This window comes from Budorcas taxicolor, chromosome 1, assembly GCF_023091745.1.
Source record: "Budorcas taxicolor isolate Tak-1 chromosome 1, Takin1.1, whole genome shotgun sequence".
Classification (NCBI taxonomy): Eukaryota; Metazoa; Chordata; class Mammalia; order Artiodactyla; family Bovidae; genus Budorcas; species Budorcas taxicolor.
This window is the reverse complement of record NC_068910.1, coordinates 67,802,157-67,827,812: the sequence shown is the minus strand read 5'-3', so window position 1 is coordinate 67,827,812 and position 25,656 is coordinate 67,802,157. Positions and strand designations below refer to the sequence as shown.

The 25,656-nt window shown below is 50.4% G+C and overlaps 1 protein-coding gene across 1 annotated transcript in view; it reads right to left on the bottom strand.

The window, feature by feature from the left end:
• The window catches only part of URB1 (URB1 ribosome biogenesis homolog), a 76,032-nt gene extending 50,376 nt beyond the window's left edge, over positions 1–25,656 (bottom strand). The window contains exons 1-10 of the mRNA XM_052636357.1: positions 25,494–25,656; positions 23,055–23,194; positions 21,986–22,137; positions 20,950–21,082; positions 13,049–13,145; positions 10,966–11,051; positions 9,281–9,406; positions 6,429–6,553; positions 2,112–2,307; positions 202–339 (exon numbers count right to left, since the gene is read on the bottom strand). Of these exons, the coding sequence (XP_052492317.1) occupies positions 202–339; positions 2,112–2,307; positions 6,429–6,553; positions 9,281–9,406; positions 10,966–11,051; positions 13,049–13,145; positions 20,950–21,082; positions 21,986–22,137; positions 23,055–23,194; positions 25,494–25,635 (1,335 nt within the window). The 5' untranslated portion in view covers positions 25,636–25,656. The remainder of the gene's footprint in view (positions 1–201; positions 340–2,111; positions 2,308–6,428; positions 6,554–9,280; positions 9,407–10,965; positions 11,052–13,048; positions 13,146–20,949; positions 21,083–21,985; positions 22,138–23,054; positions 23,195–25,493) is intronic.

The window sequence follows — 25,656 nt, the reverse complement described above, 5'->3', positions numbered from 1 at the left end:
CCTACAGCCCGGTCAGTGCTGGAGAAAGGCAGGTATGTGCCTTGGGCCCCAGGGCCCCGTCCCCAGGCGAGGGGACACGTGGAAAACCTCGGAAGCGCTGACAAAAGATGACCCAATACACATAGGCCAGTATTCTCAGCGGAGTGGCCGGCATGGCCAGGGGGGTGAGCGGGAGGGTCTGGAGGCAGGGTCCCCACTCACGTTCAGCGCCTGCGTGAACATGATCTTGTTGCACACCAGAGGTGCGGTGGTCACCATCACCATGGCCAGGAGCCGAGGCAGCGGGATGAACTCTCGGGTCTGAAACGCCCGGGAGATGTCCGGCTGGGCAGCGTAGATCTGAGAAAGGGACACAGAGAAGTTAACTTCCAAACCTGAGTCTAACGGGAGGCGCCCAAGAGTGAAGCCGCTCCGGGGAAACAATGAGAGTAACAGAGGCCCAAGGCTCGCCACAAGGCACAGGGTCTGGAACGTCGACCCCCAGTTCCACTGGTTGGAGACCAGGCAGGTGGTAAGACTACTGCTGGGGCAATGACCGTCAAAGCAGAGACTGACTGGTGGTCTGGGGAGCCTGTTAAAACCTCTGATGGCAAACAAGTCACAACGGGATGACTTACTCCCCAGTTACGGCGCCTGGCAAATTATGTCGGCTTTTTAGCACTTCATGACAACCCTTCGCGGTAGGGTTATTTTATACCAAGATAAAACACATTTACAGATGACAACACTGGACCTCAATGAGGGGAGCTTCCCTCGGACTGCAAGGCTAGAAGGCAGACTCTAGCCTTGAGACTAGGGAGTCCTAGAGACGGCAAGACTACCATCCAATCTGCAGCGGCCATGTACCTGCCCCTCCCCATCCCACTCCAGAGTGCGGCCAGGGCAGGTCCCAACAGGGGTGGTGGCCACGGTGATACCATCACCAAGTCGGGGGCAGAGTACCTCCTGCTTGCCCCCAATACACAGGCGGACCGCACACACAGGTGCTCAAGGAAAATGATGGACTAAGTTTGCTTTGCAGATAACCCGTTGCCCAAGTCAAGGCACAAAAAAATAATTCCAGGTGTGTTATCACTGCATGCCCAGTCACTCAGTCGTGTCCAACTCTGCAACCCCATAAACTATAGCCCGCCAGGCTCCTCTTTCCATGGGATTCTCCAGGCAAGAATACTGGAGTGGGTTGCCATTTCCTTCTCCAGGGGATCTTCCCAACCCGGGGATCAAACCTGAGTTTCCTGGGTCTCCTGCATTGACAGGTGGGTTCTTTACCCACTGAGCCACCTGGGAGGCCCCCTGTTACCATGAGGCAGATCATAAAGCTGAGAGAAGGGGCAATGGTGAATGGAAGGACTTGTAGCAGGTACTTCCACTGGTAAACAAGGGGAGGCTGACACCCATGATCAGATGGAAATTCATTCATATCCACAAGACAGACCACCAAGACACAGCTTATTTCAAGTTGTTCTAAGAACTTGAAATGGCAATCTTTAAATAGCCTTGCTCCCTGGCTTGCATTTCACGGTCAGGCATTTTGCTAATTCTAGCCCAACTGTGGCTAAACTCATCAAGATCACATTCGAAGTGAAATCTGGATGAAGAAAATAAAATTGGCTTAACAGATTTAGCAGCATAAACCTCAAAATGCAGCTCAGTGAAAAGTAAAATGTCCTTAGAAGAAAAAGACACTGAATTAACATCATCTAGGACTGATGCTGAAGCTTAAAGCTCCAATACTTTGGCTACCTGATGCGAAGAGCCAACTCACTGGAAAAGACCCTGACGCTGGGAAAGACTCAGGGCAAGAGGAGAAGGGGGCGACAGAGGATGAGATGGCTGCATGGCATCACGGACTCAACAGACATGAGATTGAGCAAACTCGGGGAGATAGTGAAGGACAGGGAAGCCAGGCAGGCTGCAGTCCATGGGGTCGCAGAGTCAGACACAAATGAGCGACTGAAAAACAACAAAAATATACCGGGAGAATAGCTGAAAGAAGTTTCTCATCCTGCAGTTTATCAGGATGTCACCCCACCTTCCATCCTCACCACCCCAACTTCTCACACTTCACCCACGACCCCATGAGGCAGACTTCAAAATGCAGTGGTCGTCACCTTGTTTAGCAGTCTGATGTTATTTGACCAAGTGGACTTCAGCCTCGGGAGAAAGGAAAACGTCGCTTCCTTGAAGTATTTGTTCAGTAGGTCCGGACACACTTTCAGAATGTTCACCACCAGTTCAGCGACCAGCTCATCGTCTGCTGCAGTTTTCAAACCCAGCAGGAAGTGCAGGAGAGTCAGGTTTCCTCCTCTGTCACAGAAAGACAGAAGAGAGAGGGGTGAGCGGGGGGTTTTCACAACACGCCGAGCTCTCAGGATGACGGGACAGGTCCTCGGAACCCGCGAGTAAACACAGAGTTTTATGTTGTGATGCAACGATGGGCAAATTCCCCTTCTGGTCAGTTTCCCTCAGAGCACAGAGTGAGATGTTCTCATGGTCTGTGGGGTTCCTGCTCTCCACCAAAGGGCCTGAACTTCACTCCTCCACTTCTTCAGCCTGCGGGACGTCCCCCACCAGGGATCAAATCCATGCCCCCCGTGTTGGAAGCACAGAGTCTTAACCACTGGACCACCAGGGATGTCTCACTCCCATACTTTTGAACAGCTAAAAAAAGTCTCCCCTTTGTCTTGTTTCCCACCTCTCCTTCCCTCCCTCAAGTTCAGCTGACTTTCAGAGAAAAGGAAGAAATCCTTTCTCTCTAAACCCACAGCATAAAAGCAATTTTAAAATTTCCTTTTGAGATTTTACTGACCTCTTTCCTCCAATTACAGGCTTTCCTAATAGCTCAGATGGTAAAGAATCCACCTGCAATGCAGGAGACCTCAGTTCAATTCCTGGGTCGGGAAGATCCCCTGGAGAAGGGAAAGTCTACCCACTCCAGGATTCTGGCCTGGAGAATTCCATGGACTGGAGAGTCCATGGGGTCACAAAGAGTGGGCCACCACTGAGCGACTTTCTCTTTCACTTCCTCCAACTACACATGAAAAAGCACATATATGAAGACGTATGTGCACATTAAGTAAAAAACACAGGCATGCATTTTCCTTTAAAAAGATTATATTGGGTCTCCCTGGTGGTTCAGTGGCAAAGAATCCATCTGCCAAAGCAGGGGACATGGGTTCGATCCCTGGTCTGGGAAGTCGCCACATGCCATGGTGCAACTCAGCCTGTGTACCACAGCTGCTGAGCCTGCACGCCCTGGCGCCCGTACTCCACATAGGAGAGGCCACTGGGATGCCAAACCCTCGCACCGCAACTAGAGAAAGCCTGTGTGCAGCAACAAGACCCGGCACAGCCAAACATATAACGCACACATAAGGAAAACTGTAAACAAAAATGCAAAGATGACACTTCCCCCATGAAGTGCTCATGAAACGCCACAGTCCAGAGTGCCACAGAATTATTTCTAGAACTTAGCCAAGTGGCACAGAGTCCTTCTACAGGTCTTCTGTTTCCCTGTTTCTATCTTAGTTCAAATTCCTACACCTTCACTTAGCAGGCAAAAGAAGCTAGTGTGGGGCGGTGGCAATCTACTGTATGAAAACAGTTGAAACTTGTCTCAAAGTGGGCAGTTTTCAAAGATATAAGATGATAAAAACAGGAAAACTTACAGACTTAAAACCTACACAAACCTGGACACCTAGCTCAGGATCTAGGCAGTTAAGTGGGTTTTAATCCCCAGAAACATTTTTGTATCAAGCTTGTCCCTGGAAGTCATAATATCCAGGAAAAAACTCAAAATCAGCCTCACTGGCGTGTCATGTTGATGGCTTGTGGGACCATTGGTTTTGGAGCCCCTTAAAAACTCACCAAAACTAAGATGCAATATGATACTTTACAGATAATAAAGAATTTTCAAACTTTGAATTAGAGAGTAATTTTGATCAGAAAGCTATCTTTTAAAAAGCTTAACATTCTTAATAGGAAAATTTCATGAGCAAAACACACTTTGTGCTTCCAAATGCACAGAATGTTAAATTTGCAAAGCATGCCAAAAATATGGCACACACACACACCATTTTAATCAACGGTGTAATAAAATGAACAACATTTACAGAATTTGCAGTGGGTGCCAGATACTGCTCTAAGCAGTTACCACACACTCTCTGAGGTAGGTGTAATCGTATCTCTCTCTTTTTTATTTTTTAAACAGATGAGGCAATACTGGCAAAGAAGAGCAATAACTTGCTGAGGTCTCTGAGGCACTCCAGAAACTGTTCTCTGAACCTCCACAACAGGGCTCAGCAAGCTCTAGCCTGCCACCTGCCTTTGCCAATAAAGCTTTATTGGAACATGGTTATACCCACTTGTTTATTCATGTTGTGGCTGCTTGCATACCACAGTGGCCTATTGAGTGGCCACAGTAGCGACAGCGTAATACACTGAGCCTGACATACTTAACTACCTGGACCTGAAGAGAAAAAGTTGGCCAACCCTGGCCTATGCTAAAATGCCTCCCTATGTGCACTGTCCTAGACTCTGGGGATTCAAAACAGACTAGCCAGGACTTCTTTGGTCCAGTGGTTAAGAATCGACCTGTCAACGCAGGGGACGTGGGTTTGATCCCTGGTCTGGGAAGGTCCCACAGGCCGCGGGGCGACTGAGCCCATGCACCACGACTACTGAAGCTCTCGTGCTTAGGAGCCCAAGCTCCACAACAAGACCCCACAACGAGAGGCCCACACCCCACAGCTAGAGGAAGCTGCCATGCAGCAACGAAGGCCCAGCACCGCCAGAAACGAGAGAAAAACGGACACAAAACAGACTAGCCTCTGTTCTCACCCCACAGCTAGAGGAAGCTGCCACGCAGCAACAAAGACCCAGCACCGCCAGAAATGAGAGAAAAATGGAAACAAAAACAGACTAGCCTCTGTTCTCACCGATTCTTGCCCATCGGATAATGAGCAAGCAAACAAATATGCAAAGTGGTGGAAAGTCGCCATCAGAAGCAAGAGCCAAGCCAAAGGACAGTGAGAGTGGAAGGCCTGTCTTCGTGAAGAGCTGCCAAGGAAGGCCTCTCTGACCTGGTGACATCTGCACGGAGGCCAGCAGGACACAAGGGAGCTTGACGACCACTGGGAAGCCAGGCATTTCAATTTTCTCAAAGCTTTCCATTAACACCCCACACACAAAACCGCTTCCTCTCTCTAAGCACAAAATTTGCCTTTGGTCCATGGCTGAAAAATTTTACATAAACCACCGCTTATTTAAACAGACCCACGACCGCAAGTTGATTCAATATGTTCATGACGTTCATCTACCTTATGGGTCTCCTTCACAGGAAAATGGCATTTTTGAACATGCTTATATTAGACTATAAAAGTCTGCTCTTACATTTCAGCAAGAAAACAAGTTTTCTCTCACTGATGACAGAAAAGCTACAATATCACCAAAACAAAGTTGAAAGATTTAGAAATGACATGGCGAGTTAAGGCATAATAACTACAGAATCTAAACAAGTTCAAAGGCACAAACAGGGAGAAAAATTCTCCCTAGGTTAATACCATTTTGAGGGAATCAGTCATTGCCTGACTGGTGGAAAACAAAGCAAACCAACTCTATTCTTATAATAAAATGTCAAGGAGATAAAACTAAGGGTCACTCATGATGACTAGAAAATCTGTCCAATATTTTTACTGTCAAATGGGAAAAAAGCAGATTGATGAACGCTGTATCTAACAGTAGGGTATTTTGGTTTAACAATTAACACAGATATGTATTATAGGTTTAAAGAGAATGTCCAAAAGAACATAATAGAAACCATTAGCTGTGGACTTCATGCTTCCTTACCAATGAAATGCTATCGTAATGGTGCAATATGAAATAAAAGGCAAGAAGAAAACTCTGTAAGCCTGACTCACTAGCAGCCGGCTCTGGGGACAGGGGGATTGTGTGGCCGTCAAGAGTGTGGGCTGGGAACCAAGACCTCCCAGGTTCCAACCTGAGCTCCGCCACTTACAGGGTGAGTGACTTGACCTCTGTGGGCCCCTTTTCCCTCATCTGCAAAACTGGGGTAGCAACGGCAGCCACCAAGCACTGTGGGGAGGTCCCCGGGAGGGCCCCTTGTCTCTGGATTTATTCTCAGATTCATCTGATGCACTGTCCCCAAGTGGACACAGCACCCTCCTGGGTGAGACACCTCACACCGTGTGTCTGAGTCAACTCCCCTGAGACTCTGCCCTGAGTGCCCACGACGAACAGGAACCGTCTGAGTCCTATTCCAAGTTCATCCCCAAAATGAGTCAGGCATCATCTGAAACGCTAGTTCTAACCCCTTACACTTCTATCACTTGACAGATCCCCACGGGAAGTCACGAACGTGACGGCCTCTGAGAACTCACACTCAGGGTGCACACAGGCTCCAGCCTTACCTGCCGAAGGTACCGAGAGATGCATCGTAAAAATTGATCCCATGCTTGAGCGAACAGCACAGATCCATCAGGAAGTTATGAACAAGCTCCCGCACCATGGTCTTCCCTGCGTCTTCAGCAGAAGTCTACGAGAGTTTCAAAGACACTCAATGACCATCCAAGCTTCATAAGCCTTACTAACAACTACAGGGTAAAAACTGGACAACAGCACATGCCTCATATTAAAAGCAAATCAGAAAACACTTTAAATTAAACACCTGGTCGAGCTGTGGTGCTAGAGAAGACTCTTGAGAGTCCCTTGTACAGCAAGGAGATCAAGCCAGTCAATCCTAAAGGAAATCAACCCTGAATATTCACTGGAAGGACTGATGTTCAAGCTCTAATACTTTAGCCACCTGATGCGAAGAACTGACTCACTGGAAAAGACCCTGATACTGGGAAAGACTGAAGGCAAAAGAAGGGGACGACAGAGGATGAGATTTGGTTGGATGGCATCACCGACCCAATGGACATGAATCTGAGCAAACTCCGGGAGATAGTGGAGGACAGAGGAACCTGGCGTGCTGTGGTCCATGAGGTCACAAAGAGTCGGACATGAGTTAGCGACTGAACAACAGCAGTGATTCAAAAACAAAACTGCACAAAAAAGAGAAATACCAATCAAAACCTAAAAGTGCTCTGATATGTGGAATCTGAACAAGATAAACAAAACAATAATAATTTTTTTAAAAAACCTCACAGAGAGCAGATTGGTAGCTGTCAGATACGGGGGTCAAGGGACTGGGGAGAATGGGTCAACTGTGGGTTTTTCTGTTTGTTAGTTTACTTTTCAGTTTAGATAAACTGAATTAAAATTTTCCTTTTTAAAGTTGAACAAACGGGGCTGCTGGGACCGTAAGAAACTACAGGTAACTTTCGAGACTTTCTGTCATCTCTGATTGTCTCCGAGTACTTTACAGTAGCTGTTAGTGCAGCCCCGTGAGCCTGGCCGGGCAGACAGGATCGCATCCTTTCGACGAAGGAGCAAACTGTGGATGAGACGCTGAGGCCAGCACCAAGACAGGAAGTACAGAGCAGGTCAGTCTTGGGACCCCCAGTAGCAAAGATTCTCTGTTTACAGCACATGCTTTATTTTTTCTAAGCTTGTTCTTGCTTTTGGATTGTGATACTGTGGCAGAAGATGGAAGTGTCTGGTTGTTGCCCCATTCCTGGCACAGAGCTCCTAAAACCCTTGCAGTTTTCTGAGTGATGGGGGCAAGTGGAACGTCTCACATGGAGATCCTGAATCCCTTAGAATCTCCTAGGTGACTGGAACATCTTTCATTCTAACAAGGCAAATCTTAACAGGCCCCAGGAGACGTTCAGGATGGGGTCTGGACAGCAGACTACCAGTAACGAGAGCATCGCTTAATGCCCCGATTCTCTGTGTCCTCACCTATGCAATAGAACCGTTAGGGACTGCCCTGGTGGTCCTGTGGTCAGGACTCTGCGCTTTCGCTGCCAGGGTGCAGGTTCAATCCCTGGTCAGGGAATTAAGACCCCATAAGCCACAGAGTGCAGCCAGAAAGCAAAAACAAAACTCTTGAGAGGGGCAAGTTTAAACCTGTATTTTCAAACAAGCTTATGAATGACTTAGTTTCTCTTGCTCTTTTGAATAAAATTCCACAATTGGGAGTGTTCTTATGAAGCCCCCCGGGCTTCCTGGTTATGGAACGTACAAAATATGTGCAGAATAAGGACACAGGCAGGTCGTGAGATAAAAAGGGGTACAACAGTGGGCTCTTGAGAGGTTAACTATCATAGAGTTAACAGGAAGTCTGAGCCTTCACTACTCTGGCCAAGTCCATGTTCAGAAATGCCCTGAGAAAAATCAAAACAAGGAAAATTCAAAGGTACGGAGGCCTTAGGTCCTCAAGAGAGTGACTCTTCTTATCTAGTACTTGTTGCTTCCCAGGTGGCACTAGTGGTAAAGAACCCACCTGCCAACGCAGGAGAGGCAAGAGATGGGGGTTCGATTCCTGGGTCAGGAAGACCCCCTGGAGTAGGCAATAGCAACCGACTCCAGTATTCTTGTCTGGGAAATCCAGTGGGGAGAGGAGCCTGACGGGCTGCAGTCCATGGGGCCACGAGGAGGCGGACATGAGTGAGCAAGTGGGCACACGCGCAGAGCAAACTATTCCCGTCAGCAGGCGAGGAAGTTGATGCTCCCTAGGTCCCAGGGTCCTAAAGCAGAGACAACAGGCCCTGAAACTCTGATGACTGGAAAGATGTGAGAAGAACAGATGGGAGAGGAGAGGTAAGCAAGGGGGGAGAGAGCGGGAATCTACCCTCTAGGTCTACCACGCAAACACTGCAGGGAAAATGGAGATGCCCTGCAGCTCATTAAAGAAAAAGACAAAAAAAGTTTAATATGATCCCTCAGAGATTAGAAAAAATTTTACTCTAATTAAAAGAGTCATGTTGTATCTAGGTAGGTAATTAATATAACCACTGGCCAAAAGAAACAGATCAAACGGGGGGACTTATTTTTTAAGGCAGGTGCATGCATAGATCATGTTTTTGTGTGTGCATGCATGCTTAGTCGTGTCGGATTCTTTGTGATCCCAGGGACTGTAGCCTGTCAGGCTCCTCTTTCCATGGGATTTCCCAGGCAAGTATACTGGAGTGGATGGCCATTTCCTCCTCTAGATCTTCCCAACCCAGGGATCAAACCCACGTCTCCCGAGTCTCCTGGATTGCAGGCAGATTCTACACCACTTGAGCCATCAAGATAATATGTATAGATGCTTCAGTATTCCAGCTCTGGGCATCTCATGCTAACAATGATGCCAAGCGAACCCCAGAGACTGTACCTCGACGCTGTCCAGGCTCACGTCAACAATCCCCTTCCAGCTGTAGAGAGATGCTATGTGGTTCAGCACTTGTCCAGTGAAGAAACGCACCTTCTGGGTTTTTGTGATATTTTTATTGTGAACTACCTGAAAACAACAGAACAAATGGCTTTCAAGGAAGCTGATTTTTAAAACATGTTGGATTTCGTCATTATAAAAATAATACAGACTTGTGGCAGAACACTTAGCCAGAAAAAGAAAAAATGTAAAGAGGAAAACAAAATTCATCAATATTGTCACCTTCCTAGGACACCAACAGTTTACATTTTGGTATATTTCCTTTCAGCCTCTGCCCCTCCCCACAACACACGCAAAATATATACATGTGTATATATTAAGTGTATTGGGTTTTTATTGGGGTTTGGGTTTTTTTAACTTCTTTGAAATTATATATAGCTTTGTACCTGCTTTATTTATGTAGCATGAACTGTCTCCACATCACTAAAAACTCCTTTAGAACACTGTTTTGGAGGACTGATCATCATTCTATCCCAGAAGTGATGGTAACTCATGTACGCATTCCCCAGGTGGGTACAATCAGGCTGCTTCCATGAGCAGCAGCCTGCACTGCGTCCCTGCCTATGCACTTGGAATGGTGCACAAGTTCTCAGCTCCTCCCAACCTAGCCCCCAGCCCGGATCTCTGAGGGCTTATGAGTTATTTCAAATCCATTCCCTGGGTGATCTGAGGCGACTCCCAAAACCCCGCCTCCAGGTTGATACACATTTTCAAGACCTCTGACACACACTGCCAGACCTGCTGTCTTCCAGAGGGACCATAACACTTCCTCCAGGGAAGCACCTGATTCTTTGCTGGTGCTGAGTATCAGGTCTGAAAAGTCAAGGCCAACTTGGTGGGTGAAAAAACCTGTAATCTCATGACTTGCTCTGCTTTGAATCCAGGAAAATTTTCAACCTCAGTACTACTGACATGTGGGGACAAATAACTGTTCTGAGAGGCTGCCTTCTGCACTACAGGAGGCTGAGCAGCCTATGGTGGTTGCTCGACCTTGGTCTCTGCTCACCAGATGCCGGTCACATTTCTCTGGTTATGACAACCAAAACTTGCCAGACGGCCCGTGGGGGACAGAACTGTGCCCAAGTTGAGAAGCATTAAATGCTATGTGCTCACGAGCCCTTTTCATATGGGTTGCCAGCTCACAGCCTTTGGACAACTTTTTTTTATTTGGGGAGGCTCACAGAGTTTTTCTCCTGGATCATGGAAGGGGCTTCTGTGTCAAAGACAGCGATCCTTTCAGCAAGTTTTCAGATTTCTGCAAGATGCTTATATAAGGCAGAATATGGAAGATGACACAAAATAACATTTTTTGTTATTATATAACACAACACAGCATGCTAGGTGTGCACATGATGAAGGGCTGACGTTTACAGCTCGCAGTTACCCCAGTGGCTTCCTGTGGAATGGGGTAGGGGGTGGGGGAAGCAGGTAGCAGTTTTTCTTCTCTTGTAAGAAATGGCAGCTGTCTCCTTCAGAATCGCTCACCACCACCAAGTTCTTGCTTAAGAAACAGTTCCCCATCCAACCCACACAACAACCCGCATCACCCATGAGGTCACAGCTCTGAAGTCCTGTCAAAAAACACTGGAACAAACACGTGACCGGAATACTGATCACCAAACACGTACCTTTGTTTTCAGTGTGGACAACAAAATATTGATGGTGGAGATCCTATCTTCCTTGATGCCTGAGCTAAAAATGCATGGAATAAATTCTGAAAGTAGAAAGTTTCAAAGCGTTAGATTCAAAACTACTTTGAATGGGAACAGACGAGAGAGCATTACTTCTTAAAATTGTATGGCAAACAAGGCCATTGATTTGCCCCCCCACCTTTTTTTTTCAGGTTTTGTCTTTTTTAATTACACAAGTTCACAGCAGGAAAAACTAGTTTTGTGACATAGGAAATAAATATCTAAAAGCAATACAATGAGTGAACCATTAAAGGTCAACAGTTCTTTGGTTCTATCTTCCCTTTCTTTTTTCACATTGACGTCAGTAAAGTTAATACTAACGGTTTAAAAGAGCATGTATTGTATGATTAGCTTTCCAAAGCTCCACTCTTCGCTTAGACCAGCTCGGAGATGTATTTAAAATGACAGCTGTCACTTTATTGACTGGCCGTAGAATTGGACTGATTTATTTGCTTTCTCTCCCCGAGGACTCAACCTTCCACCGCTTGATGCTCTGTCATTACTGACAAAGGGCGACACTGGTAAAATGCAACAAACCCATTACAGTTTCTCTTGCTCTATACATTCTTCATGAGCACATATAATTTCTTCAAAGGCAAATTCATTATTCTTAAAAAAAAAAAAAAAATCCAAAAATACCAGATAAATCAACCATCGCACCACTACCCAAGAGTTCATACTGAGTAATGTCTGGGTTCCCAGTTGACTGCTAACCTTCTGGTATGTCCACATTCTGTTAAACTTTTAGTAAAATGGGATCATATTTTACCAGTTTTATAACGGAGTTACACCCAATCCCATACCCTTAAAAGATCTGGGATCAGTAAGTATATTTCTATATCCCTTTTGATAGCTACATTCCTGCTTATGACCAGTGCTCAATTTGCTCGGTCCCTCGCTGGTGGGTAGTAAGGAGTCCGATTTTCAGCTAACAGACAAAGATGTCCCCTAACAAAACCTCTACTCAACTCCTTAATTATTCCCTTAGGATAAACGGCTGGACGTGGAATGGCTGGCCTAGCCCAGCTGCCCTGCTGAAGCTTTAACAGAAGTGCATCCTTGCCCCTTTAGCAGTGTGGACAGATGACACCAAAACCAGAATCCTCCGCTTAATAAAAGCCGGACACTGAGAAGACGCGGGGCAAGATTCTGAAGAAATGCCCGGCCCTGGAGGCAGAGGGCATCCCACGCAGGCGGGCAACAAGCAGGACCAGGGCACGACACCACGGGAAGGAGGTGTGTCCTCCACGGGGCTGCGGTCTGGGTGGCCACCTGGCCCTGGGCTGCCCACCTCCAGGGACCTGCACCCGCACCTGCTCGTGAGTGGTCTCAGCAGCCTGCCCTGGAGGGGACTCAGGTCTCCCATGCTGGGGGACAGGGGGAAACAGTTGCAGGCCCCCATGCTCTTCTCCCACGAGTCTCAGGGCCCCAGCTGAGATGGCAGCCACTCCTCACCCACAGACAGGGCTTGACCCCAGGGGTCTCACTGGACGATGACCCTCTCTGCGCTGCCATCCACGGTCTTGAGAAAAAAGCTGGTGGCCCTAATGGATGAAACCCTGCCAAGCCTCGCTCTACGGAGACTGGCACCAGCCAGAATTCTCTGAAGCTCAATTTCTGATATCCTGCTCACACTAGGCATTAAAAAAACCACAACTACTAAGAGAAGCTCAGTAGCCAGGGCTATGAATCTGCATCCTTTCTGGAGCTATAAAGCCTCCCTTGTTCGCGTGCTGCAGTCCATGGGGTTACAAACAGTCGGACACAACTGAGACACTGAACTGAACTGAAGTTTGCGTTTCTCCTCCGTTAGGCTCACTCGGCACCCAGCTAGTGCAACAGGGACTGCTCTCTCTGCACTGACCAGCGGCTTTCAAGCCACAGTGACCAAAGTCTCTCTGCACACACCCTTCACTCCCATGTGCAAGGCAGCCACAGGGGCGGCTGACCTTTGTTAACCCGCTAAACACTCAGAACAATCACAGGGAGACTGGGCCCCAAGACAACAAGGCCCTCCTACCTTTCAACTCCAGCACTTGCGTGATGGTGCTGTCATCACCGGCAATCAGAAAGGAAAGGGCAAACTGAATGTAGGCCAGCCGGACGTCATGTACTCCCTGGGGGCGAAGGAGATCGTGTCACACAGGTGTTCATATGCACGCGGCCACACACACACACAGAGACACACCCCCCCGAGGAAGCAGGAACACGAGGCTGCCCCCTCAATGTCCCGGTCAACCCCGTATCACAGGGTTCTCCAGGCTGGTACTGTCAGAGGGTCGACGTCTAGAACCACTGGTCATCTCTTTATGGAAACCAAGGGTTTTTCTTTTGCTCTTTCCCTCTCAAGCTGCTCCTCTTCTTTCAAGCCCTCTCTAAATACCAAAGCATAGGTCTCCCCTTCCCCGCTTGTAGGACACACACATTTTTAGTTCAGGGACCGCTCTGGTATACAGAAGATGCTCAGCCTGTCTACACACCATCCACGCTCACATCATGAGATAACAGGTCTCTGTTTTCGAAAATCCAGAGATGATGGAAAGGCTGGTGCTGCTTTTGATGAGACACCCATGAGGTGATGCCTGGTTTTTATCAGATATTAGACATTCACAGCAGACACACAGATGCAGCCACATCACACATGCAGCATGGCCTTCCCAGGACTGTAGTCCGCACTGTCCTGTGGGGGTGTCAGCTGGACCAAGGGCAGCATCCTCAACGAGGGCCCAAAGGCCATGACCAACGGCCAGCCCCCCAGGAGCAGCTATGCGGGCCACTTCTCCAGTTTCTCCTCTCAGTAGCTTTAAGGCAGACTTGTGTCTCACATTCCTGTTTTACGCCCGAAGAATCCAGGGCATACGGTCACACAGGGCACGTGTCAGCTGGCCCTGCATGAGCACACGGGCTCAGAGCCTCCACTGCTCAACCCGACAGCGTTTGCCGAGTTCAATTATTACAAACTAACTTTAAAGACAAGAGGTAAGTTAACATGATGGAGAACCACTGCCTTCAATGCCTGAAGAGACCGAGGAGTCTTCACCTTCCAGCGAGTCCCATTCACTTAGTGGTAGCAGTAGTGATAGTGAAGGGGGTGAGGAGGGAGAGGAGGGTGAGGAGGGTGAGGAGGGTGAGGAGGTGAGGAGGGTGGGGGAGTGAGGGGGGTGAGGAGGGTGAGGGGGGTGAGGTGGGTGAGGAGGTGAGGAGGGTGGGGGAGTGAGGGGGGTGAGGAGGGTCAGGAGGTGAGGGGGGTGAGGAGGGTGAGGGGGGTGAGGAGGGTGAGGAGGGTGAGGGGGGTGAGGGGGGTGAGGGGGGTGAGGAGGTGAGGAGGGTGGGGGAGTGAGGGGGGTGAGGAGGGTGAGGGGGGTGAGGTGGGTGAGGAGGTGAGGAGGGTGGGGGAGTGAGGGGGGTGAGGAGGGTCAGGAGGTGAGGGGGGTGAGGAGGGTGAGGGGGGTGAGGAGGGTGAGGAGGGTGAGGGGGGTGAGGGGGGTGAGGTGGGTGAGGAGGTGAGGAGGGTGGGGGAGTGAGGGGGGTGAGGACGGTGAGGAGGTGAGGAGGGTGGGGGAGTTAGGGAGGTGAGGGGGGTCAGGAGGTGAGGGGGGTGCGGAGCGTGAGGAGGGTGAGTGGGGTGGGGAGCGTGAAGGGGGTGAGGGGAGTGAGGAGCGTGATGGGGGGTGAGGGGGGTGAGGAGGGTGAGGGGGGTGAGGAGGGTGGGGGAGTGAGGGGGGAGAGGATAGTGAGGAGGGTGAGGGGGGTCAGGAGGGTCAGGGGGTGAGGGGGGTGAGGAGCGTGATGGGGGGTGAGGAGCGTGAGGGGGGTGAGAAGCGTGAGGGGGGTGAGGAGCGTGAGGGGGGGTGAGGAGGGTGAGGAGCGTGAGGGGGGTGAGGAGCGTGAGGGGGTGAGGAGGGTCAGGAGGGTAAGGGGGGTGAGGGGGGTGAGGAGGGTCAGGAGGGTGAGGGGGGTGAGGAGGGTCAGGAGGTGAGGGGGGTGCGGAGCGTGAGGAGGGTGAGGGGGGTGAGGCGGGTGAGGAAGGTGAGGGGGGTGAGGGCAGTGAGGAGGTGAGGAGGGTGGGGGAGTTAGGGAGGTGAGGGGGATCAGGAGGTGAGGGGGGTGCGGAGCGTGAGGAGGGTGAGGGGGGTGGGGAGGGTGGGGGAGTTAGGGAGGTGAGGGGCGTCAGGAGGTGAGGGGGGTGCGGAGCGTGAGGAGGGTGAGGGGGGTGGGGAGCGTGAAGGGGGTGAGGGGAGTGAGGAGCGTGATGGGGGATGAGGGGGGTGAGGAGGGTGAGGGGGGTGAGGGGGGTGAGGAGGGTGGGGGAGTGAGGGGGGAGAGGATAGTGAGGAGGGTGAGGGGGGTCAGGAGGGTCAGGGGGTGAGGGGGGTGAGGAGCGTGATGGGGGTGAGGAGCGTGAGGGGGGTGAGAAGCGTGAGGGGGGTGAGGAGCGTGAGGGGGGGTGAGGAGGGTCAGGAGGGTAAGGGGGGTGAGGGGGGTGAGGAGGGTCAGGAGGTGAGGGGGGTGCGGAGCGTGAGGAGGGTGAGGGGGGTGAGGCGGGTGAGGAAGGTGAGGGGGGTGAGGGCAGTGAGGAGGTGAGGAGGGTGGGGGAGTTAGGGAGGTGAGGGGGATCAGGAGGTGAGGGGGGTGCGGAGTGTGAGGAGGGTGAGGGGGGTGGGGAGCGTGAAGGGGGTGAGGGGGGTCAGGAGGTGAGGGGGGTGCGGAGCGTGAGGAGGGTGAGGAGGGTGAGGGGGGTGAGGCGGGTGAGGAAGGTGAGGGGGGTGAGGGCAGTGAGGAGGTGAGGAGGGTGGGGGAGTTAGGGAGGTGAGGGGGATCAGGAGATGAGGGGGGTGCGGAGCGTGAGGAGGGTGAGGGGGGTGGGGAGCGTGAAGGGGGTGAGGGGGGTGAGGAGCGTGATGGGGGGTGAGGAGCGTGAGGGGGGGTGAGGAGGGTGAGGAGCGTGAGGGGGTGAGGAGGGTCAGGAGGGTAAGGGGGGTGAGGGGGGTGAGGAGGGTCAGGAGGTGAGGGGGGTGCGGAGCGTGAGGAGGGTGAGGAGCGTGTGGGTGGTGACGGCCCAGATGAGGATGGGGAAGAGGCTGTGGCGATGATGGCGGTGAGGAGCATCATATCAGTAACGTTTCCTGAGCACTCGTGACTGCCAGGCTCCCTGCCAAGTGCATATCGGTTTTCTCATTTACAATAAGAATCTGAGGTAGAGACACCAGCACACCTATCTTATAGATGGGAAAGTGGGGTTTTAAAAACCTCACTTAAGCTTACGTGTGTGTCGCTTAGTCGCGTCTGACTCTCTGTGACCCCAGGGACTGTGGCCCACTACGCTCCTCTGCCCCTGCGACTCTCCAGGAAGAACACTGGAGCGGGCTGCCCTTCCCCTCTCCAGGGATCTTCCCGACCCAGGGATGACACCCAGGTCTCCCGCACTGCGGGCAGACTCTTCAGCAGCTGAGCCACCAGGGGAGCCCCTCCCTTGAGGTTACACCACTACCAAGTGAGAAAGTACTGGGCCTGGGATGGTAAGAAATACCTGCACACACACACCGCGTCCTGCTCTACCTCACGTCTGCCTAGAGAGGCGCCTCCTTTGCAGCGCTCCCCTGGCAGCTCCATGCCACTTTTTCTCAAGGTTCAAGGACCATATGTGGCACCATTTAGGCCTCTGTGAGTATGAAATTAACTGTCTTGTTTTATTGGCTGTTTCTCCTGGAGAAAAGAATGTGCATTCAACCCCGCTCTGTAACATCCGAGTGGAGGCTTTGCAAGGTCCTCGCACTTACTGAACTTATCTCCGTCCACAGCACAGCACCCACTTCAGCAAGACCTGGGCTGCTTTATTCCAAACACACTGAGAGCCCCAAACTACCCTCTGGTTCTGGGGACCAACCTGTGGGCCTCTTCACAGTATGCAGTTTGGGTACGATGATCCCTTCAAGTCCTGAAAATAAGCTACACTCTGACTCCGTCAGTGTCAGCAATGCTCTGGGGCCTTCATTCACCAACTCTACATTAATACGATGCCAGTGACACTCAAGGAGTCATAACCTCAGGCTGGAGGGACGCAGAGGTGACTCGGACACTGTCCCTGTCCTCAGTAACTGCTTCAAGTGACCGCTGCTTCTAAGCCATCTGGAGCCTCACCATTCAAACCAATGTGCCACCTGATTCAAGCACAGTTCTCTTATCCTGGTCTACACACACCTTAAACTTCAAAAGAATCCTGGCAAAATGCGAAAACTTGCCTGGTAAACTCAAATTAGGTTTCATCCTTCCCTCATGAGTTGGAAAGGCTCCCGATGTTTGGGGTTCTCTGTCCACTGAAGTCCTGGGAATCAGGGCTCTGGAGTGCTGGTTCCGACCTGCCTTTCTAGGTCTTTCTATCCCATGTGAACACAGCAGAGACCCTCTCACGGGTGCTGCCAGCAATGGATTTTGAACTGAAACAGAAGTTAGTTCTTACCCGCTGGCATCCATCTTTTATGTCCCAGAGAACCCCAAAGTTCAGATTCCTGACACGGTGGAAAACAAGACCCCCAAGACACAGCTTTGGCTCTTTGTTTTCCAGCAGCCGCCGCCAGGCCTCGTCCCCCTGACCACAGCCCCTCGCTGCCCCCAGCCGCCACCCTGCGTCTCCAGCAAACTCCATCAAAGGCAAGAAGGCCACACACGCCTGCCCCTCATTCCTACACTCTGACTTCATGGGGCTGTTATCCCAGGGAGAAAACATCCTGAACTCGACGGCATGTTCTGCTAAACACTGTCTGAAATAGACCAAAACATATTTGGTAAAACTGCTCTTTGGCACAGGACTTTTAACAATGCTTTCTTTGGATGAGAAAAAATATTCATAATCCTCTTTCTTCACGAGGCTTGAATAACTCCTTCCAAAATGCCAAAAACACTGAAAAGAAATATCTCCCTTAGCTTCTTCAATAACTAAATGGCTTAAAAAAAAAGTGGGAGAAAAGCAGAAAATCCAAAGATCTGGAGAGATTTAAGAGAAGTACCAGCAGAACACCCCATGCAGCCCCTGTGTGGATCCTGATTTGAACCACAGAGGGTACAGACGTTTCTGAGACAGTAGGGGAAAAGCTGAGACTGAACTGGGCATTAGATGATGGTGAGAAATTATTAACAGTGTTAAGTATGATGATGGCACCACGCTTTTGTTTTCTAAAATGTTGCTTTCTGTTCGAGATACTAAATATTTATAGTCGAAATATATGTGCGATGAGCTGTAACAGGGGTGCTTCAGGTGGCGCTAGTGGTAAAGAACCCGCCTGCCAATGCAGGAGAAGCGAGAGAGCTGGTTCAATCCCTGGGTCGGGAAGACCCCCTGGAGGAGGACATGGCAACCGAATCTCAAGGACAGTGGAACCTGGCGGGTTATAGTCAACAGGGCTGCAAAGAGTCGGACATGACTCTTTGTCTGATTGTGTAATTGACTGTCTGGCCCAAAACCCAATGGCAGGGAAGGATGGTAGCACCTGAAGCTGGACGACAGGGACATAGGAAGTCACTGTGCTGATGACTATTTTTGAATGTTTCTGACATTTCCCACATGAAAAACTTTTTTTTTTTACTGTCTAGAAATGATTTCCTACAATATACAAAGTTTCAGACTTCCCTAGTAGTCCAGCGGCTAAGACTCCACACTTCCAATGCAGAGGGTCCAGGCTTCCCAGGTGGCGCTAGTGGTAAAGAACCCCATCTGGGAGACGTGAGAGACGCGTGTTCGATCCCTGGGTCGGGAAGATCCCCAGCAGGCGGGCATGGCAGCCCACTCCAGTATTCTTGCCCCGAGAATCCCATGGACAGAGGAGCCTGGAGGGCTACAGTCCACGGGGTCGCAGAGAGTTGGACAGGACGGAAGTGACTTAGCACAGCACGCACAAAGTATGTAAGATACTTGATACAGATGACTAAGCAAAGCAAAAATGCTTTCATTTCTACAGTAACTCCCATTTTCCAGATCAAGAGGTACAATGACTTGTGGAGGCCCCGAGCTGAAGCAGCCGGATCCGGACAAGGACTGGGCTTTCCAAGCTGTGCAGTGGCGGGTGGCCTGTCCGCTGGCGTGTGCTTTACTTAAGATGGAAGGGAGGGTTGGGCCAAGACTGAGGGAGGGAAAGGGAAGGGATTCTGACAGGTAATTACTGCCAGGCTGACGGCCAGGGAAGACCAGAGAGCCAGGTCTGCCCTCGGGGGCAGACAGCACACACCTTCTTTTTGTCAGACACACCGTTCAGATGCCAGGAGCTGTCACTCATTAAGTGGAACTTCGGACACACCGATTATAGTATATCCAGGAATCACGAAGACCTGGAAGCTTTTCCTCAGAGAAAACCTTATTCGTTATTCCAGAAAAACCTTCAACGCTGTTGTTACTGTGATTCACCTTCAGTCTAGTTATCACCTGGCAATAGAAACTCTTTATTTCCTAGGAAGAGCTGGCGAAGAAGGTCACACCTGGCTGCAGAAGCCACTTATTCTAACATGGCTCCTCCACCCAGGCAGACAAAGGTTGGCCTCTGTCACCTGATGCCAGTGCCAAGGAAGGGGACGTGGGGGACGGAGCCAGCAGTGAGGGTGTGTGTGTGTGTGTGTAAGTCGCTTCAGTCGTGTCCGACTCTTTGAGACTCCATGGACTGTAATGCGCCAGGCTCCTCTGTCCATGGGGATTCTCCAGGCAAGAACACTGGAGTGGGCTATCACGCCCTTCTCCAGGGGATCTTCCCGACCCACGGATTGAACCTACATCTCCTGCCCTGGCAGGCGGATCCTTTACCACGAGCGCCACATGGGAAGCTCAGTGGGGAGGGCAGACCCTGCAAAGGGGAAGGGGCACCTCGACCACCCACAGCTGGCACAGGGGTTGGAAGGGTGCCCGTGCTCCAGCTCACGTGTTCTGAAACTTGTGCTTTTCCCTCAAGATCCTTTCAAACCCAAGAGAAACTTCTGGAGCTCCTAGAAAACCTTTCTTCTTTAGACAACTCTCATCACCAACTGTTCACACTTTGATTCTCTTTGGCACAATCCAGCCCCTACTCATTGTTAAGACTTCTAACTGGGAGGCACAGGAACATATTAAAAAGCCACAAACATCAGGCTTCCCTGGGGGCTCCGTGGTAAAGAACCCGCCTGCCAAATGCAGGAGACACGGGTTCAAGCCTCGATCCAGGAAGATTCCCACACGTCACAGAGCAACCGAGCCTGTGCCACAAACTACTGAACCTGTGCTCTAGAGCCCAGGAGCTGCAAGCAGAGCGCCACAGCTACTGAAATCCATGTGCCCAGGGCCTGTGCTCCACAGGGGGAGAGGCCGTGGCGGGGGGGAAGCCCGTGCTCCACAGGAGAGCAGCCCCTGCGGGCCGCAACTAGAGAAAAGCGGGAAGGGCAATAAAGACCCAGCACAGCCACAAAATAAAGCAAAGAATAAATAATAATTATTTTCTTAAAAAGCCATAAATGTCATTTCTGATGACCTCACTGGTGTGGTCTCTTAAGGGCTCTTCCACACAGTGGATGGAACAAGCATAGGAGGAGCACCACGAGCACCACCCCGCGAGGCCCGCAGAGACTACCGCCACCACTCTGGGAAGACGCCTGCCAGCTGCACCATCCTCACGGGCCAGAGAGGCCCTGCCACGCTGAGCTGGCCTCAGACGTCCCTGTCACTCAGGCCCGACCAGGTGACCAAGCCCCCACCACCGGCCGGGGTGAGGCCACCCTTCCTCACAGGCTCAAAGTGGCTGCTGAGGCACACCTTTCACACAGAGGCCTCCCGCTCCATCTATGTGAGGACCGGGGCCAGAGAGAGGAGGACCCGGGCCAGAGAGAGGAGGACCCAGGAACCACCGCAGCCCCCTGGAAGGAAAGGAAACACTCGGGGCAGGGGGAAATTCATGAGACACTCCTCACCTTTGGATCCCTCTTGGTCACCAGGGTGTACAAGGTCTTCTTATTCAAATCGAAATGGCTGCAGACGTCTCTGGCGGCCTCGGGACCCTGGGTCACCATGGCGGCCATCAGGTTCAGGCAGGCTCGAGCCATCCTGTTCAGGACAAGCGGGACCTGGTGTCGTGACGGTAGGACCACAAAGGCCCCCTCGCCTCAAGCCAGCTGCAACCTGTCTGTCCGGTCTGCTGGCCCCACACCAGAAGCCAGGAGGAAGGAAACACGGAGACATGCCCTTTCTTTAAGAAAAAAAGTACCCTAACAAAATCTTCAAAGAAAGCGAAAAAACTGAGTCTGAGGACAATCCTAGAACACAAGATGAAGGCAGAGAGAAAATGGAGATGTCTCTCTCCAGTAAATCATCATGGAGCTGGACCCCACCCGCACCGAGTGCAGGCCAGAAGACTTCTGCACAGGGGACATCTCTAGATGCAAGAGCCTGGCTGCCTTTCCACCCTGCGGTAGGTTACTCAGAATCCGCGCCCACCGAGCACCTACACTCTAGGTAAGTGCTGGGAAAACGGCAATTTACGAGACAGTCAAGGCCCCACCTTCATGCACCCTGCATCCCAGTGGAGGCAGACAGTGGGTCAGGAGATGGCTGTGGATATTATGGCACACTTTCAGCTGTGGATGGGACGGTCAGAGAGGGCCTCCCTGAGATGACACCTCCGCAAGGCTGTGAAGGTGGAGAGAGAGGGAGTTTGCAAGGACCTAGGAGACAAGCCGTTGGGGGTTAAAAGGACAGGCAGCGTTAAGGAGGTCTGGGGTGCTCCCCAGACCGCAGGGGGAGTGGCAGGGCGGGAGCAGAGGGACACATAGCAGCAGAGGAGTCGGTGACGGCGAGGGGACAGCCAACAACAGGAGGAGGGCACTGCCACAGTCTCGGAAACAGCTCAGCTCTGCGGGCGGGTAGAGGGAAGGTCACGTGCCCTCGTGGAGAGCTGAACGCCAACCAAGTCCAAGGCTAGTCCTGGCCATGTACAGGCAGCCAACTTACCTGTAACCCGAGGCATACAGGGACTCACAGATGAGCTTCATGTGGTTATTCATCAGCTTCTTCACAATGTTGGTCCCCACCACGTGAAAATGGGAAAGGTCACTGGCTGTCCGCAATAATATGGCCTCAAAAACTTGAAATACTAAAAGCATCTGCAAAGACAGAAGCGAGGTGCTTACAAATCATCTCCTTTTCTTTTCCGCCTCTACAGACACTTGTCTTAGCCACAGTTACCTGCAAGTTTAAATCTTTCAACCTGCTAGATCCTGAATCAAACACAGAGATTTGCCAGGCCCTGAGCTCTGGAATTAGCCTTGCTCCAAGAGTCTAGCTAAATAGAGAACAGCTTGCTTACAATTAAACCAAAGGAAATTAAAAGAGAAATTTCTAGTAATGATTCCGCCTCACTGCTTTGGGGATATGCAGGTCTACAGCCTTACAGCAATAATCCTGAGACTTCAACAGGTTCATAAACACCTCAAATTCTGAACCCCTTTGGAAGCAGAAAACAAGACAACTCAATATACATCTGTACCTGGGACACACAATCTTTACCTATTTCCCTTCCGTTAAAGCAAGCCATGCAGAAACCAAGTGTGTTTAGACAAGAATCTATGATCCTTCCTTCTGCTATCATTCACCAGTAACAAGTTAGCACTTTCCTCCAAAGGCTTTCAAAGGTTACAATGCAAAAACGAATGTATCTCTACAGCCCAGGCACAAAGCATCATTTTCAGTAGAAAGCTGGTAATATTTTGGAGATTTATATCACATTTCTCTTCATCAAGCTTAACGTAATAGTTGTTATTTAGTCACTCAGTTGTGTCCAACTCTTTTGCGACCCCGTGGACTGTAGCCCACCAGGCTCTTCTGTCCATGGGATTTTCCAGGCTAGAATACTGGAGTGGGTTGCCGTTTCTTTCTCCAGGGGATCTTTCTGACCCAGGGATTGAACTTGGGTCTCCTGCTTGGTGGGTGACTCTTTACCACTGAGCCACCAGGAAGCCCTAACACAACAGTAGCACAAACTTTTGCTTCTCCCCATCAGGCCAGGTAAGAAAGAGCATACTTCACTTTCAGGGCGCTTCTCCCCACTCAGGAGCTGGAAAATCTCGGCACACTCCACAGAAATCTTGATGTACCCCTCCACAACATCATACACGTCTTCTCGGGGGAGCTTCTTAGCAGCGGAAACAAATGCCTCCAGGGCTGAAATTAGAGTCATGATCAGATGTTAATAAGGACAGTCTCTTTAGAAACAATCCCAGGTGCTACAGTGACAGAGGGAGATGGCTGGCAGGAAACAGCCAGGTGACCGGAAGCGGCCCATGACAAGATGGAACAGAGAAGCAGGGTGGAGACGGAGATCAAGAGAGAGGACATGTCCTTAAGTCATGGGGAGCATCTTTCAAAGGCACTGGTTGAGAGCAGAACCCTTCCTGATGCAGGAAACCTCCTGATGGGTTACTATCCAATGCTCCTGAGCATCCTTTGGGTCTTTATCAATGTAACCCTGCTCTCCATCCCCACCCCCCATCAACTGATAGGGGCATAATGGATAAAGAAAATGTGGTATATCTATACACAGAAATACACATAAAAGGGACTTCCGGTAGTTAAAACTTTGCCTTCCAATGCAGGGGGCCAGGTCTCAACCCCTGGTCAAGGAGGCAAGATCCCAGAGGCCTCCTGGCCAAAAAAATGCAAAACATAAAACAGAAACAATATTGTAACAAATTCAATAAAGACTTTAAAAAAGGGTCCACATCAGGGACTGCCCTGGTGGTCTACTGGTTAAGACCACATCAGGGAAGGGTCCACATCAGACTACCCTGGTGGTCTACTGGTTAAGACTCTGTGCTTCCACTGCAGGGGGCATGGGTTCGATCCTTGGTTGGGGAACTCAGCTGGCACATGCTGTACAGTGCAGCCATACATAAATAAATGAGTGAACAAATAGATAACTACAGCAAAATAAAATGTTTTTAAACTGGTCCACATCAAAAAAAAACCAAGGAAAGAAATACACACAATGGAATATTATTCAGCCTTTAAAAAAGGACACTGGGGATTTTTCTGGTGGGCCAGTGGTTAAGACTCCAAGCTTCCACCGCAAGAGGTGCAGGTTCAATCCTAAGATCCCACATGCCACTCAGTGCAGCCAAAATTAAAAAAATAAAAAAAGAAAGTAGGAAACTTTACCTTTTGCAACATTCTATATGAACCCTGAAGGTAGTAAATGAAACAAGTTAGGGAAAGACAAATACTGTATGTTCTCACTTACACATGCCTTGTAAAAATGGCAGGGCCCATCTGATTCTTACCATTTGATCTCTACCCCAGCAAATAACAGCCCCTTCTAAATAATGAACAAATGAATGAATGAAATGTATGTGCTTAGTCACTCAGTCACGTTCAACTCTGAAACCCTTTGGACTGTAGCCCACCAGGCTCCTCTGTCCATGGGATTTTTCAGGCAATACTAGAGTGGGTTGCCATTTTCTTCCCCAAAAACTAATGAACAAATGAATGAATGAAATATATAATTCTGTGCTAAAGCAGGTATCATCTTCCTAGCACTAGCTAGCAGTTGCAGATATCAATCCTTAAAAAAAAAAAAAATCTGTGGAAGACAAACTAGAAACTGAGGATATTCTGGCCATGAACTTAATAATTTTTCACTTGAGAGAAACACTGTCACGGTTTCATTTTGACACAATGCCAGTGTTTCCACATATTAGCCTAATTCGATTGTGTTTTGCCCTCATAATTTAAATACTTTCTAATGGATTACAAGAAGTTGTGCAGGGTGATCACATTTTTCAAAAAGTGAAATTATAGAATCTACTTCATATCAGTCACTAATCTTGGTCAACTGACAGGCCCTGCGGTGGCTTCACGTGATAGCTTATTACATGTTCTCAGGTCAGTGTGAGTGGTGGAGAATCAAAGCTACGCAAAACAGAGCTGAGAGCCATGGCAGTAACTGCAAACCGACTCACGGAACAGCCCCGAACTGACTCTTGAGCAATCCCATGGACTATAGCTCTCTGTCCATGATATTCTACATGGAGAATACTGGAGTTGGTTGCCATGCCCTTCTCCAGGGGATCTTCCCGACCCAGAAATCGAACCTGGGTCTCCTTCATTGCAAGCAGATTCTTTACCGACTGAGCTATAAGGGAAGCCCCCGACTCACAGTCAGGACTCCATAAATATCTGCTGTGATGAATGAGGAGTACATTTATCCACTTTTCTAACAATTGCAATAAAAAGAATTTTAAAGCTTGCCGACAGATGCTGCCCGGGCAGGGGAAGCACGTACTCGCAGGAAACTGTCACCATCAAGCAAATCGTGGCCCTGGAATCCCCGGCACCCAGGTCCCGGTTTCCCGACTGCAAATCGGGAGGCTGGGCTTTGACCCTCACTGCAGAAAGGAGCTGCTGCGTCTGCACACGGAGGCCCCACGCAGACAGAAGCTCGCGCTCTCTTCCCCCCTGCACTCACCCGGCCCCGCGCCCTGCGGCTCCCTCAGCTGAGCCTTGAAGCTCACGCCCGTGAGCTCTTCGGTGCGGGCCCGCTTGGCTGCGCCGGCCGGGGCAGCCGCGCCGTCCCGGCCGCCCGAGACCTTCCTCTTGGGGACCCCCATGGCCAAGAGGGCAGGGGCGCG